This window comes from Hyla sarda, chromosome 8 (assembly GCF_029499605.1).
Source record: "Hyla sarda isolate aHylSar1 chromosome 8, aHylSar1.hap1, whole genome shotgun sequence".
Lineage (NCBI taxonomy): Eukaryota > Metazoa > Chordata > Amphibia > Anura > Hylidae > Hyla > Hyla sarda.
Window position 1 is genome coordinate 147564551 of NC_079196.1, and position 14528 is coordinate 147579078.

Here is a 14528-nt window from a genome sequence, read left to right on the forward strand (position 1 = left end):
TGGGTGAAAGAAGGAGAACTTTGCATCAGATGTGTGACATCAGGCGGGCGGCAGGATCAAATTGTAGCTGAGGCAGGTAGGCAGAAGAAAACACAGTCTTTTTTGTCAAAGTGTTGGTGTACACAAATAAGTATTGAGGATATGCATTAGCTAAAACTTAACTTTTCTTAGATTGAAATTTTTTTTTTAGGTCCATATATTTTATCCTAACAAAAGGAAAGGTGTGCAAAAAACACCATGTGCCACCTACACGACCAAGTATTGATGCAATGCAAAGATCACTAAAAAGGGAAGGGAACAACGTATGGTCCATTGTAACAGGTGGGGGTAAACACTGCCATTTCCCATGGTTTTTAGTTGGAAATAGGGAGAGGTTCCTGTGTGGGGCCGCCTTTTTTAGGATGAGTAACACTTGCTAAGAAGGGAATTAATAGTGCGAGAGTAGGGCCTTAAAGGGGAAGTTTTTACCCCCACCTGTTACAATGGACAATATGTTGTTCCCTTCCACCTTTTAGAGGTCTTTGCATTGCATCAATACTTGGTGGTGTAGGTGGCACATGGTGTATTTTGCACACCTTTCCTTTTGTTACATTTCAAAAAATGTGTGTGTGTGTGTGTATGTGTGTATATATATATATATATATATATATATATATATATATATATATATATTATCCTAAGAAAAGTTACGTTTTAGCTAATGCATATGCTCAATACGAACGTGTGGTCTAATGCAGAGGAATTTCTGTAACTGTGGCCCAGAACCTTAGTTATGTTATGAAGTATCCATGGCAGCACAATGAGAGAGCCTGGAGGTGGCAGCATCGGCATGAGGAGACCATAAGGTGGCACAATGACAGAGCCAGGAGGAGGCAGCATCAGCATGAAGAGACCATAGAGCAGCACAAAGAGCCTGGAGGTGGCAGTAGCAGCATGAGGGCCATGCCAACTGAGGGTTGAGTCTGAGGAACCCACTGTCTGTTGACTGGGGGTGTCTGATGTCACTTGGGATGAAGTGGATGACCGAGTGAACCGATCAATCACGGCTGCTTGGTTGCTGGTCCAGACATGACTGCTAGCTGACACTGGGAGCTCAGACCTCTTGTTGCAACTCCTGCTGCCACACGGCCCTACTCTGCTGCGACCTCTGCCTGCACCTGATGAATTTAGGCCTCTGCCACTCCTCTATGCAAGTCCTGGCACTTCTCTGTCTGACATACTTGGTGCGTGTATGAGGGGAGTACAATACGCTTCACTACCCTTAAAACAGTATTTGTCTAGAACAGCAGAAGGTGTGTACTTTTGGTTGTCCTTTTACAGTATCTAGGCCCTTGACAGATTAACAGGTACAAAATAGTACACTACTTAGATATGAGGGCAGAAAAATGCTCTACAGTATGCTTAAAAAAACAAACTTATTTTTGCACAACACTAGCAGTACACAACAGTGCTCCAGCACACAGTCGCTGTGTACTAAACCCAAAATTGCACTCTCTCAAAGACTATTAGGAATGGACTGCTCAGTATTATACCGTCTACAGACTAGTATAACCAGCACCCATTTGTTGTGGAAAAAGACAGAGTTGTGCTAAAAACTTGTTCCTTTGTTAAGGTTTCTCCAGCTGAGCCAGCTTGTTCAAATGTAACACACAGCTCTCTGCCCCTCTCTGTAATACAATGCTATAGAAAGTGACTGGGAAGTTCATCGCTGCAGTAAAAATAATTTTCTGTGAAAAACGCACTGCTCTCTGTCCACCAGAACGCTGAAGTGACGAAGAGGCGAAACGCTGCTGGAAAAAGCTTTTCTGTGCAACACACAAAGCGCTGTCTGTCCTATCTCTCTGCAGTGAAAGAATGAAGTGACTAGCCGGAATATGGCTGCCGATTATATAGGGCTGTGACATCACAGGGGTGACTGGCTGCTGATAAGCTGCATCCTGCATGTGATTCAGGGTCATCCCGCCTACCCTTGTTCCCGCCTTCCCAGAATTCCTTGCCCCATGTCCTCACATGTGGATCCGCCATTTTAGATGCCCTGGAGCCTGGACCGCACTAAATGGAGTTTAATGAAGTGGTTCTCGCGATAGAATTTCGGCAATATTCGCATTCTTTGCAAATCAAATTTTTCATGAAATTTGTAACAAATTCAGATTTGTCATATTCAATTCGCTCATCTCTATGACTAAACCAGCATCAAAACCCTGTACAAACCCTGTGACCTAAAACAGAGCAAAAGACTCATGATGATACTGAAGACATAATGACAAATAATCCGTATCAATGATACTCAAGCAGGTTTTGTCAGTTTTTAGTGGGCAGGCTATCTTCGGTTGTGCTCTAAAGCAGATAACACAGACATGGAGTAAACGGCATTGGTTGTAATGACAAGCGGAGAAATTGTAATTGTTATAAATTTGTGATTTGCCTAAGTAACGGATAGCTCTGCCTAATTTATCCACTTTAGCCTTTCTTTTAAGATATGATGTGGATGCTACTGTAGTTTGCTTAGGAATAAAACCTACGGGTGTGTTCATGGTATTATGACATCATTCTGCGGTATGCATAATGGATTGACATGATGTGAATGTCAGAGCCTTGAGACCCGCGAAGTGGTGACAATATATCTCAATGTTTATATTCACCCAATTGGTGGTGTACTGAAATTGGCTAAGAGCTGCCGCTGCTTTTGCTGTGAATGTTCTATGATAATCATAAAAGGCGGAGCCTTCATATGTGTGCTAGATCTAAATCCAGCTCTTCCCTTCTATCAGGGCCAACTGAGCATATTACGTCCCTAAATAGACTGAATGCTAGAACAAATTCAGTAATGGTTAACTTCTTACTCAATCTGACGTCTCTGCTTTTGAGAACAATTGAAACTTCGCCACACGCAATAACCTTGCTCTCTGATAAGTCCTGGGTGGCAATTAACAGAGATGCCAGATTGATATCCCTACCTTCCAATATGTCTCTCTTAACATTCGCATGGATAAAATGTGCGGGGGTAATGTTTGGAGAAAGAGTGGTGGTACGCGTTATGTTGGCAACAGATGTTGAGGCTGTCGGTGTGTGTCCAGAACTGTGACAATAGTAGGTGTATAGTTCCTAGCTTCTACAGATTCTAATCTGGACTGAATGTCTGTGATTGAACTGGTGAGATTTTTCAACATGGAAGGTAACTGAGTGATGTTTGAATGGTCTGTCTAGATAAGTCATCCTGACTAGTACCGGCTAACTCTGATATCAAAAGTCTGCACAATTCTGCTTTTCTTGCAGTAGTCGAAAATGGATCCCCTTTCCTTGACAATTCTGATCCAGGTGCGCAGGGATGGGATGCTACCATGATCTGACATCCTGGTTGTATTCTATGCCAAAATATGCTGTATCTTCTATAGCCGATGTATGAGACATAGTAAACTGTCAATGATAAAAACTAAAATCTAATTCTGGTTTAGGCCCCAGAAAATACGTCTACACTGACTCACCACTGAAGTGTGTGAAATAAAATAACCTAATGACCAACAACCTAAACTACTGGAAGAACCTCAGGTGAAGTGAAACATGACCAAATTACCCATAGAAAAGCCAATTACCACATCCCTAAAAAGGAGAGGGAGATAACTTACAACAATGCAGAGATATATGATACCCCCTGGACAAAATGAAATTGACCTGGAAAAGCGTATAAAATTGAATAAAGCGCAATTTCTATGCGTAGTCGTGCATGACAAAGTAACGCACACCACCTTTGCTATGCTGGGACTTTGAGACCCAGAAATTGAACAAGTTGACCCAGGACCGTGAAGGAAAAAGACCCACAAGTATCTGGACTAAAGTGACTAAACTGCAACTAACCCACCTATACTAGCCTGATACCAAAGAAACTGTAGTTTTATTCACTGACAGCCTAAGAAAGTAAAATACATGAGTAATAAGCCTCAGACAAGTGCAAGAAAACCCGACAATGCTCCAGAACATACCTGATAATGCTCCCCAGTATACAACATAAAACATCGGATAATGAGAAATGGTACACCTAACGCCCCTTGAAACGGATTATAAATGCCAGTGAGTGAAGGTTAATTAGCATGTGCAACTGACCGTGAACTGATTATATCACAGAAAAAAGAAAAATTGGGGGGGCTCAACCTAATAAAGTAGGGTGGTACCCAGTGATGAAAAAAAAAAAAACAATTCAAATAATAGGAAAATACATCACTGATAAATAACAGAACACACAGCAATCAACAATTAATAATTTTATTGTTACAGGTCAATAAGGAAGACAAACAATTTGCACACACAGGAATTGATCCATAATGGACAAACACATTAAAAACCATTAAAATTCCTGGCTTACTATAGCCAGTGCACAACCTAGGAGAGGGGCCATCAACCCCCTCACCTAAACTGACACCCATCCTCAATGATTGAATAGATAAATCAATAAGAGCTGGGTCTAGATGTGTAATATGCCACTACTCATATGTAAACAATGGGACTACATACCATATATAAACAATTATGAATATCCATATAAATAGTAAATCTTAAGTGCAAGTGCCAATACAAGTATATTGAAATGCCTACAAGTAAAATAGTAAAGTCCTATCATAATAGTAAACAGGAGGCAAAAAAAAAACTAATACTTGCGTATCTTAGAATACCATAATGGAAGCGAGTGTCCCAGATCGGAGTCAAAATTAGAGAAATGAGAGAGGACGGGGTCACAAGGAACCCCACGCGTTCCGTTGCCTAGAAATGGCAACTTCCTCAGGGGTGGTTGTGCAGGAGAGAAAGTACAAAATAATTACTGGTACATACCCCACAGGTGTCCATTGTGCGGCCTCCATGTGCTGTGGCGTAGCTGCACGCCATCTCCACTTCTGGTCGGGTGGTATTTATATGGATATTCATAATTGTTTATATGTGGTATGTAGTCCCATTGTTTACATATGAGTAGTGGCATATTACATGTCTAGACCCAGCTCTTATTGATTTATCTATTCTATCATTGAGGACGGGTGTCAGTTTAGGTGAGGGGGTTCATGGCCCCTCCCCTAGGTTGTGCACTGGCTATAGTAAGCCAGGAATTGTAATGGTTTTTAATGTGTTTGCCCATTATGAATCAATTCCTGTGTGTGCAAATTGTTTGTGTTCCTTATTGACTTTTGTTGATTGCTGGGTGTGCTGCTATTTATCAGTGAAGTCTTTTCCTATTATTTGAATTCTGATGATATCACATGCATGTTAGACAGAGGTCCGAATTAATGCAGAATTGATCCAGAACAGATTCCCACTGAAAAATATACTGCCATGAGAAACGGTCTTTACCTAATCTAACAACAGCAGTGTTTCCCAACCAGGGTGCCTGCAGCTGTTGCAACACTACAATTCCCAGCATGCCCAGAATTATACCTGAAAACCTGCCACAAAGGGATTTTATGGGACTGACTGAACCAATGAAACAACTTCCTGCACCTGTGAGAAAGTATAACCATTATAAACCCTTCAACATGACCCCTCTGAATATCACCCCAGAAGTGTATGTACCTGGAAGCATGAAGACAATATGACAGAACACGGAAGAAAAAGACCTGTGCGCAAACAATAAAACACCATCAGCACACCTGGATCCAGCATGTGCCCTCCTTGTTACTCCTGAACAGTTTGCTAAATAACTGCAATAAATGCCGGAACATGAAGCGTCCGGACAGAAATGCTCACACCCCTCCCCCTGTGGTAATGTATGGTGGAGTGCGGATACTCCGGAGCCCTAATCGCGCTGCATGTGTGAGCCAGATATGAGGGCCGCCTGCAGTTTATGCCCGGTGTGCAGCAGCCTCCCCCTTACCTAGCGGAGGTTATGCCAGCTCCGGCCGGGAAAACCTAAACTGCAAAGAAGGATTTTATCTTACCTGACGGCAACGCCAGTGCTGATGAGTGACCAGCATGCTGCAGACTCCGGCTCCCCGGACTGTCACGCCTCACGTGACGCCGGCTTACATGTGACCTGGCGCTTCAGGCCAAATGGACAAAGCAAGCAGAGAGCTGATGCTTTGAGACCGCTGAAGCTGGGAACCCACGCTGCAGAGTATAGAGCCGGACACCGTGATGTGAGGTCCAGCCTTGTATATGTAATTATGTATGCACCATAAGCCCCTCCCACCAATACAGGCTAATTGCCTAAGCCTTCCCACTTATACGATTGAAATCTGGAAAGGTATCAAATGATTGCATTTGCTTCCATGCATAAAGACATTCTCTTAGCAATAAGCATTCTTATATTAAAAATATTATCCAACAATTCATACCAATTTTTTGAAAATATCTCATCATCTGGAAAAGCTGGGTTAAATGATAGTCTTAGCCCTCTAGATAAATGTCTAAAAAAAAAGAGATGTCTACCCGATGTTGAAGTTCGATTTTTAGTTGTAGTTCCAATGAATGAAAGAGTTCCATCATAGCGGCAATCTCTGATTCTGAGAAAGTTCCTTTCGTCTCCGCTAAGGTAGTAGGTTTTTCATGGCTGTATCTGCCTTGGGTCAGTCGACAGATCAGTTGATCTCGAAGGTTCACACGGTTCTTATAATATTCCATAATTCATAACTCCTTTTTGAAGTGAATCTATCTATCTAGTCTGCATCTCCTAACCTTTGTATCAGCATCTTGTCCTGACAAAGGGCCCACTCCGGGCCAGAAACGCGCCGATATGTGCTTCTAATAAACTACATTTTATTAACCTGGCTTTAAAGCTTTGTGAACCGACAACTTTACAGGGTCTGGCGCTTGAAAAAGTTCCATTTGTGTTTTCTACTTGTGCTTACTATTACAGAAGTTACCTTGGATCAGGAGGAACCAAGCTGCAGGACCACAGTTTATATCACATACAAATACAGATGTTGTGCTCTTAGCGCAACGTCACAGGGTCAGTGTTAATATTCTGTTTTACCCTAACCAGTGCTTTTCATACTTCACCAGGGGCGCTTGTGTGTCTCTTTTTTTCTCTTTCCTTGTGCATTATTATACGGGAAATCTTGCAATGACGCAGTTTGAGCTGAAGCTCCGGACACAGCTGCCCTCGGTGATCATCATACTCTGGAATTATGGAATATTACAAGAACCGTGTGAACCTTGAAGATCAACTGATCTGTCGACTGACCCAAGGCAGATAAATATATCAAACGAACAAAATTATAAAAGTGTTCAGGGTAGTGCCTAAAATGTAACTTTTATTTGGATCATTAAAAATCACCCAAAAATGTGTTTGGTTCCAACACCATTAAAATAAATATATACAGACCGCAGGGAGCAGGATCCTTCTTGGAGCAAAGAAAAACGCTCAACCTGTGCCACAGATAATTAGTAACTATTTGTTACCAGTATTGAGTAGCAATGTATTATACCACCAATATATTATACCACCGACGAGTTTCTGCCATATGTTTCAATGGTGTCCTCAGGGAGGCATGTATTATGTACAAAATCGGTATAGAAGATATACTAGATCAATATAAAGGATCTTATATAGGTCCTTGGCATAGGTGACAGATCATCCAGCTGCAAAAAGAAATTCTACTATCCCTATGTTTCCTGTAGGGAAAAAGAAATGGCAGCAGATATACATAAATAGTAATAGTCTGTCCCTATGTTGTATGCCAGGACTCTGTCCGTTGGTCCACGGAACCCTGGTTATCGGGGCGGGCGCGACAACCTGCTGTGGCGCAGGAAGCTGACTCCTTCCAGCTCAATTCACTCCGGTGAGTGAACTGTCGAACTTTATATTGATCTAGTATCTTCTATACCGATTTTGTACATAATATATGCCTCCCTGAGGACACCATTGAAACATATGGCAGAAACGAGTCAGTGGTATAATATATTGGTGGTATAATACATTGCTACTCAATACAGGTAACAAATAGTTACTAATTATCTGTGGCACAGGTTGAGCGTTTTTCTTTGCTCCAAGAAGGATCCTGCTCCCTGCGGTCTGTATATATTTATTTTAATGGTGTTGGAACCAAACACATTTTTGGGTGATTTTTAATGATCCAAATAAAAGTTACATTTTAGGCACTACCCTGAACACTTTTATAATTTTGTTCTTTTGATATATTTGAATGCTGGGTGGAATTGCGCTAAAGCGTGGTCTGATGTGGGACCTAATACATCCACGTTTAGTGATTATTTCCAAGGCAGATAAAGCCATGAAAAATCTACTGCCTTAGCGGAGACTAAAAGAACTTTCTCAGAATCATCGATTGTTGCTATGATGGAACTCTTTCATTCATTGGAACTAATACTAAAAATTGTACTTCAACATCAGGTAGACATCAGGTAAATCCTTTGTTAATTCAAACTTCCATAACTTTAAAAAGAGAGATGAAGAACCCAAGGATAAAGAGGATAAAGCTTATGAAGATATAAAGAACAATTCTACCATTTCTTCCCCTAAAAAAAAAAGGCACCGATAATATGGACACTAAAAAGGAGGAATCACAATGCAACAACCTTCAACCTACAAATCCATATCCAAATCCCTCTACACCAAAAATGCCCAAGAGACCATCTAATGACCCACCTATAGCATCTTTATTTCTGAGCCACAGCCTAAAAATAAAAAAAAATTAAAAACATATATGGGAAAACACCACCCTCATGGAACACATAAAATTCTATCGTCAATATATCGATTATCTGTTTTTCACATGGCATGGCCCCCCTTCATCGGTTAATCTGCTCCTCACCTCTCTAAATAATAATGAGTGGGGCATAACTTTCACCATCAATAGCAGTTCTGAAAGTATTGAGTTCCTGGATCTCATAATTTCACATACTGATTTTCTTTTTACTGATATTACCTTTTTCAAAAGCGTCAACACCAATAGTTACATTGATTTCTCTAGCAGTAACTTCAAAAAAATGGCCAGAGAACGTGCCGTATCCTCAATACAAAAGATAAGAAGGAAGTGCACTAATGTTCACTATTTTAGAATCCAAGCAGAAAAACAAAAAAAAAAACAAAAAAAACCCACACATTTACTGCTAAAAATACCCGGAAAAATTGCTCACAGATGCTTTTGAGAAAAAAAAATAAAAAAATCTTACCCAACTTGAGTGCTTCAAGCCCAAGTTAAAGCCTTTGAAACAAAGACTGCGGGATACTAACTTCATAACTCCGTACAGCTCCTCTACCTCGAGTGTCAAAAAGATTCTAAAAAGATCACTGTCACATTTTGCCAGTGACAACTTCCTAAAAGAAGCCATACAAAAAAATCCTCCATTCAAAAAAAATCATTCTTCCCGAGGGCCCACATCTTTAAAAATATATTGGCTCCAAGTCAAGTGAAACAACATGGACCTGCAATTCCAAGGAATTACAAAATTGGCAGCTTCCGCTGTAAGAAAAATAGATGTCTTTACTGTAACTAAATCAGACATAACTGTGATTCCTTTAGTTCAACCGCTTCAGGGGAAACCTTCACAATTAAGTTCCATCTCAACTACGAGTCTGAATATATAAAAACCAAATATATATGGTACTTCATGGGCTGTCCAGACATGTCCCCTTGGCTCACCCTTATGTATCTTCCAATATTTTTCAGTTGTACCCATTGATTTTATCCTCCCTAATAGGTCCAATAGATTTGAGCGTTTGAAGCGACTTTAGGTTTATTGGATATACAAGGTCAGTACGTTACAACCTCTTGGGCTCAGAACATTTTAGTATAAATCTAGCCTCCCCACCCTTTTTAATATTTCAGTATGACCATATTATTTTATGCTGGTTGTGTGTATATGTGATCACAGCCAATTTTTATTGATTCTACAAAGCGGCCTTATGGGTATGTATGAAGAATCACACACATGATTTTAACACATAATTTTCTGTTCGATATTCTTATAGGCCAGTAATGCTATCCTATTACTAAGTATTCTGCACATTGTATATGTGTACATTTTAATTAATCTTATGTCATTCAATCATGCACATCATTAATATATAATATTCAGTATGAATAACTATATATTTGAGTTCATAATTTTACCATTTTGCCTCACTTAATGCTCAAATAATCTCCCTCTTTCATATGCTGTTCCTATATATTTCCTTTTTATATACAGGTCTATTATGTGTCCCCTTACATATCTCCCTATATATTTCTTCATTAATCATATGTAAGCTATCATTCCCTTTACCCCTACCCATACCGTCATTGTATTTATTCATTCATATAACAGTATTTACTCTATGTTCCCCTTCCCCTTTACCCCTTACTCATCTAGTCAATACATTCATTCATTCATATAATACAGCACATACACTTCACTAGTTTCTATTTTGATCCCCTAATCTTGGAGCAATCCCATTTGTTCTCTGCTACTGTCTCATAGCGCTCATGTTCTCAGCGCATGCTAACAGCACGGATAGCAGCGCAATCAGTTCGGACCGAGAAAATAGCTCCGCCTTCTTTGCCCTTCGCCATGGCCTTGTAGTGCTCCCCATTTGAGTGCTCATCAGTGGCACGGACAGCGGCGCTTGCATCTACCATTGTCAGTGCACTGAGCGCATCAATGTTATACCAACAGAAGCGATCTTAAGGTTCTTGTAATATAGCGCTCAGTACACCGGAACTCTCCGACACTTGCGCTCTCTTACTAAATGCACAAGGAGTTACGTTCCTCTGCAGGGATATACCTTAGCCTATACAATATTTTCATATTCTAATCCCCCCGTTCTGATCATTTATATATATTATGACTCTTAGGATTAATGTTTATGTTTTTAAATTATTTTGACAATTATCTGGTTCCCAATTTTATGATGGTTACGTCACTTGCCTAATAGCTTTTGCGAATACCTTAATTGATGTAACTCCTTTCAAAAGTGAATCCGTGTGTGTAGATATATTGTCTGTATCTCCTAACCTTTGTATCAGCACCTTGTCCTGACAAAGGGCCAGAAACGCGTTGATACATGCTTCTAAGAAACAACCTTTTATTACCCTGGCTTTAAAGCTTTGTGAATCAACGACTTTATGGGGTCTGGCGCTTGAAAAAGTTCCACTTTTGTTTTCTGCTCATGTCCTAAAGCATGACAACCCAATGGCAACCTGCAATCACATTACAGGATGGTGGTAGGGTGCCAAGGTCATTATTGAACATGGGGAATTAAACAGATAATATGAGAGATAGTTCAGATACTGTTCCACATTTTCCCAAAGCAAATCCCCATAGCAAACCTCTCCTGCTCTGAACAGTTCCTGAGACAGTCAGAAGTGTCAGCAGAGAGGGGAATAACCCTTTAAGTCATCACAGGACTTTCTGGTGACATATGTGAAGTCCAGAAAAATCACTGAGATTGTGGATGTTCTGGTTATTCTACTGAAACTAAAATGGCAGCACAAATATACTAATATTGGATAGTGCGTTCTAATGGAGACCAATGTAAATCCCTATACAGCGCTACAGAATAGGTCGGAGGTAGGGATACACCAATACCATTTTAGGACATAGTGCTGATACTTTAAGTACTCAACAATACCAGACTGCTACCCCAATCGCCCCTCCATCCTCTGATTTGTCCTCTAACACTGGGCTTTCGATGACTGGCAGGAAGATGGGCTCTTAAAATTATTGAACACTTTTGCTCTGCATCCATATTTTTCCTTTTAAAGAAGCAGTTGTTGTGCAGATGATGGGCAGCATGTATTGTGATGTATGCACAAGTACTGTACATTGTCAAGAATGGGCACCAATACTGGTATTAGCATTTCCCTAGTAATCGCTATTATAAATTAATAAAAGAAATAAATAAGGATTCTGAATTACATCTGTGTAAAATTGACCTTACAGTGATACGAACTGAAGAATTGTTTTAAGACTGTTTCTTGAAATTAAATTTTCCACTTTGTAAAAATACAACTATATGTATTTACCTATTAACTATCAAAAACATCACATTTGATAACGTAAATAAGAAATCTTATTGCAAATTGTTCTTACTCTTTCTTGAAGATAGCTGAAGATCATGTCTTGTAGCTCTTGTGGTGGAGCAAACCTGTATTTCTGATAATAGGATGCATGCTCTTTACCCTCAAACAGCTGTGTAGCCATTTTGGAATTAGTTATATCACCACCTGTAGTAATAAAGAGGAAATGTAATGAATTTGAGAAGCATCTATTTAAATGGGGTATTTCAGTATCAGAAATTTGTATTTAAATAAAAATATCACTCCAATAAATATAACTTACTACTATAGTGTTATCACTAATTGTATTGGCTTCAACATGTTTTTGCTTCACAGAAATGTATGTAATCATTTTATTTTTAGTGTGGTGTTGTCTTAGTTGCCCCCTCCCCCCTGAGATTGTCTGTAACCTGAAATTACACCCTGTGTGATGTCACCACCTTTGACCAGCCTCTATATCTACATCACCATTTCACTGTAATAAACACATACATCTTTATTGGGACATTTAGGAAAGTTGAAAACTGGCAGGAGTGCTGTGGGAGTAGGCAGAGTGGCAGGGCTATGATGACCATCTGAGAGAAATGTTTTTTATTTTGTGGTCTCAGAACTGGAGAAGACATCTGAGCAATGCTATATTATTCTGCAGGATTTTTATTTTATTTTACTGGAGGTCTGTTTTTTTTTAACCTGATGTCAGAATACCTATTTGCAATATATTTAACCTGTTCAGGCTTACAGGTAGGCCCTGATGTCCTGGTACTTAAGGACCAAGGGCACACCTGTATGCCCTGATCCCTTTTACAGGGTTTAAACCGCTCTGACGAGCAGAGAAAGGGTTAAATCCGTTGGGTCCCAGTTGTTGCCGGAGCCAAAAAACGTTACACTGCCGCTCAGCCTATCGCCGGCCGAGTCGGGACTTCACTGCGGCCGGTGATTTACTGAGTGCAGTATGACTCGCCGACCACCGGCAACCAGGAAGAGGATCGTAGCAGAGACCGGAGCGGGTTAACGGAGGCACGAAGGAAGGCATGCATGTATCCATTTTTTTACTGCCGGCAGTATGGAGGACAATTTTTATATTCTGGAGTTCTCCTTTAATAATAATAGGGTTTCACTGTGACTTTTGTTTCTATGGAAAAGATCATCACAGGTTTTGTATTTTTCAGCTTTACCTATCGAACCCAAAACTAGGGATCGACCGATTATCGGTTTGGCCGATATTATTGGCTGATAATCACGATTTTGGGCATTATCGGTATCGGCAATTACCTTGCCGATAAGCCGATAATGCCCCGCCCCCGCAATCTTCCCCCGTCCCTTACCCGCCGCACCGCACCGTGACCGCCCCCCCTGACCCGCCGCACCCCCCACCGCACCGCCCCGACCCCAATGCCTCCCCAATCCCCGGTTTTATAATTACCTGTTCCCGGGGCCCACGCTACTTATGGCTCCTGCTGCGTCCTGCATTACGCTGTGCGCAATGACTAGTGACTTGACGTGCGCGATGTGACGTCACCGTCAGTGCACACAGCGACAGCTCAGGAGGACGCCACCGGAGCCAGATGTAGAGTGGACCCCGGTAATTATAAAACCAGGGATGGGGGAGGCAATGGGGCCGGGGCGGTGCGGTGGGGGGTGCGACGCGGTGGGGCGGTAGGGGGCGCAGAGCGGTGGTGAGGGGAGCGGTGCGGCGGTGGGGGAGCGGTGTCGGCGATAGGACTCAGGACCCCCGGACAGGCAGGGGGAGAGAAGCGGGTGGCGGCGGCGGCCTATGGCACCGCAAAAGCCACTGCAGTGCATTGATTTAAAGCGCCTGCTTTAAATCAATGATCTGCAGCGGTGTCGCGGAGGGATAAATAGTCGATAACTTATACCTGAATATCAGTATAAGTTATCGGCTATCGGCCCTAACCTCCACCGATTATCGGTATCGGCCCTAAAAAAAACGATATCGGTCGATCCCTATCCAAAACCACAAGTAAATATAAGTGTCAGCATTTAACCACAATTAAAAGGTGTTTAATATCGCTTGTTAACAAAAAATGCCCTTAGTCCACGAAGCAGATGCTTCTCTTCATCCTACTAAGTCAATAGAATCTCTGGAAAAAAAAATTAATGTGCCATGAAGGTTTTCTCAGTTTTAGTCAAATTAAAGATTGAAATACACAGGGCAGAGCGCACCATTAGAACTATGCAATAAATAGGCTAAGCGGGCATTTCCTGCCTGAATGAAACATCACAGAATAGGAGAGCAACAGGGCAGGGGTGGACATATCGCCTGTGCAGCCGGTTCAGTTGCACAGGGGCCCAGCGTGTGAGGGGGCCTGATGCCCTTTCCAGGGCTGGCCCCACCATGGGACCATTGGTCCCAGACTGTACTTTTCAGCGGCGGCACTTTGCTTCCCTTTTTTTTTGTGTGCGCCTAGTAGGTTCAGGGTAGGGTCGGCCCTGCCACTGCGCTGGCTGATCCGGGTCTGACACGGGATGTTGCATGACTTACTTCCGCAGACCAGCGCAGGAGGACATCCCTCGTCAGGCCGCCGCCAGAGA

The 14528-nt window shown here is 41.6% G+C and overlaps 1 protein-coding gene across 3 annotated transcripts in view; it reads right to left on the reverse strand.

Moving 5' to 3' along the window:
• Positions 1–14528, reverse strand: part of LOC130284277 (putative methyltransferase DDB_G0268948) — a 148689-nt gene that overhangs the window by 67541 nt on the left and 66620 nt on the right. For all 3 annotated transcript variants that reach the window (XM_056534479.1, XM_056534480.1, XM_056534481.1), the window contains one exon: positions 12010–12143. In XM_056534479.1, coding sequence (XP_056390454.1) covers positions 12010–12120 — 111 coding nt within the window. In that variant the 5' untranslated portion in view covers positions 12121–12143. The remainder of the gene's footprint in view (positions 1–12009; positions 12144–14528) is intronic.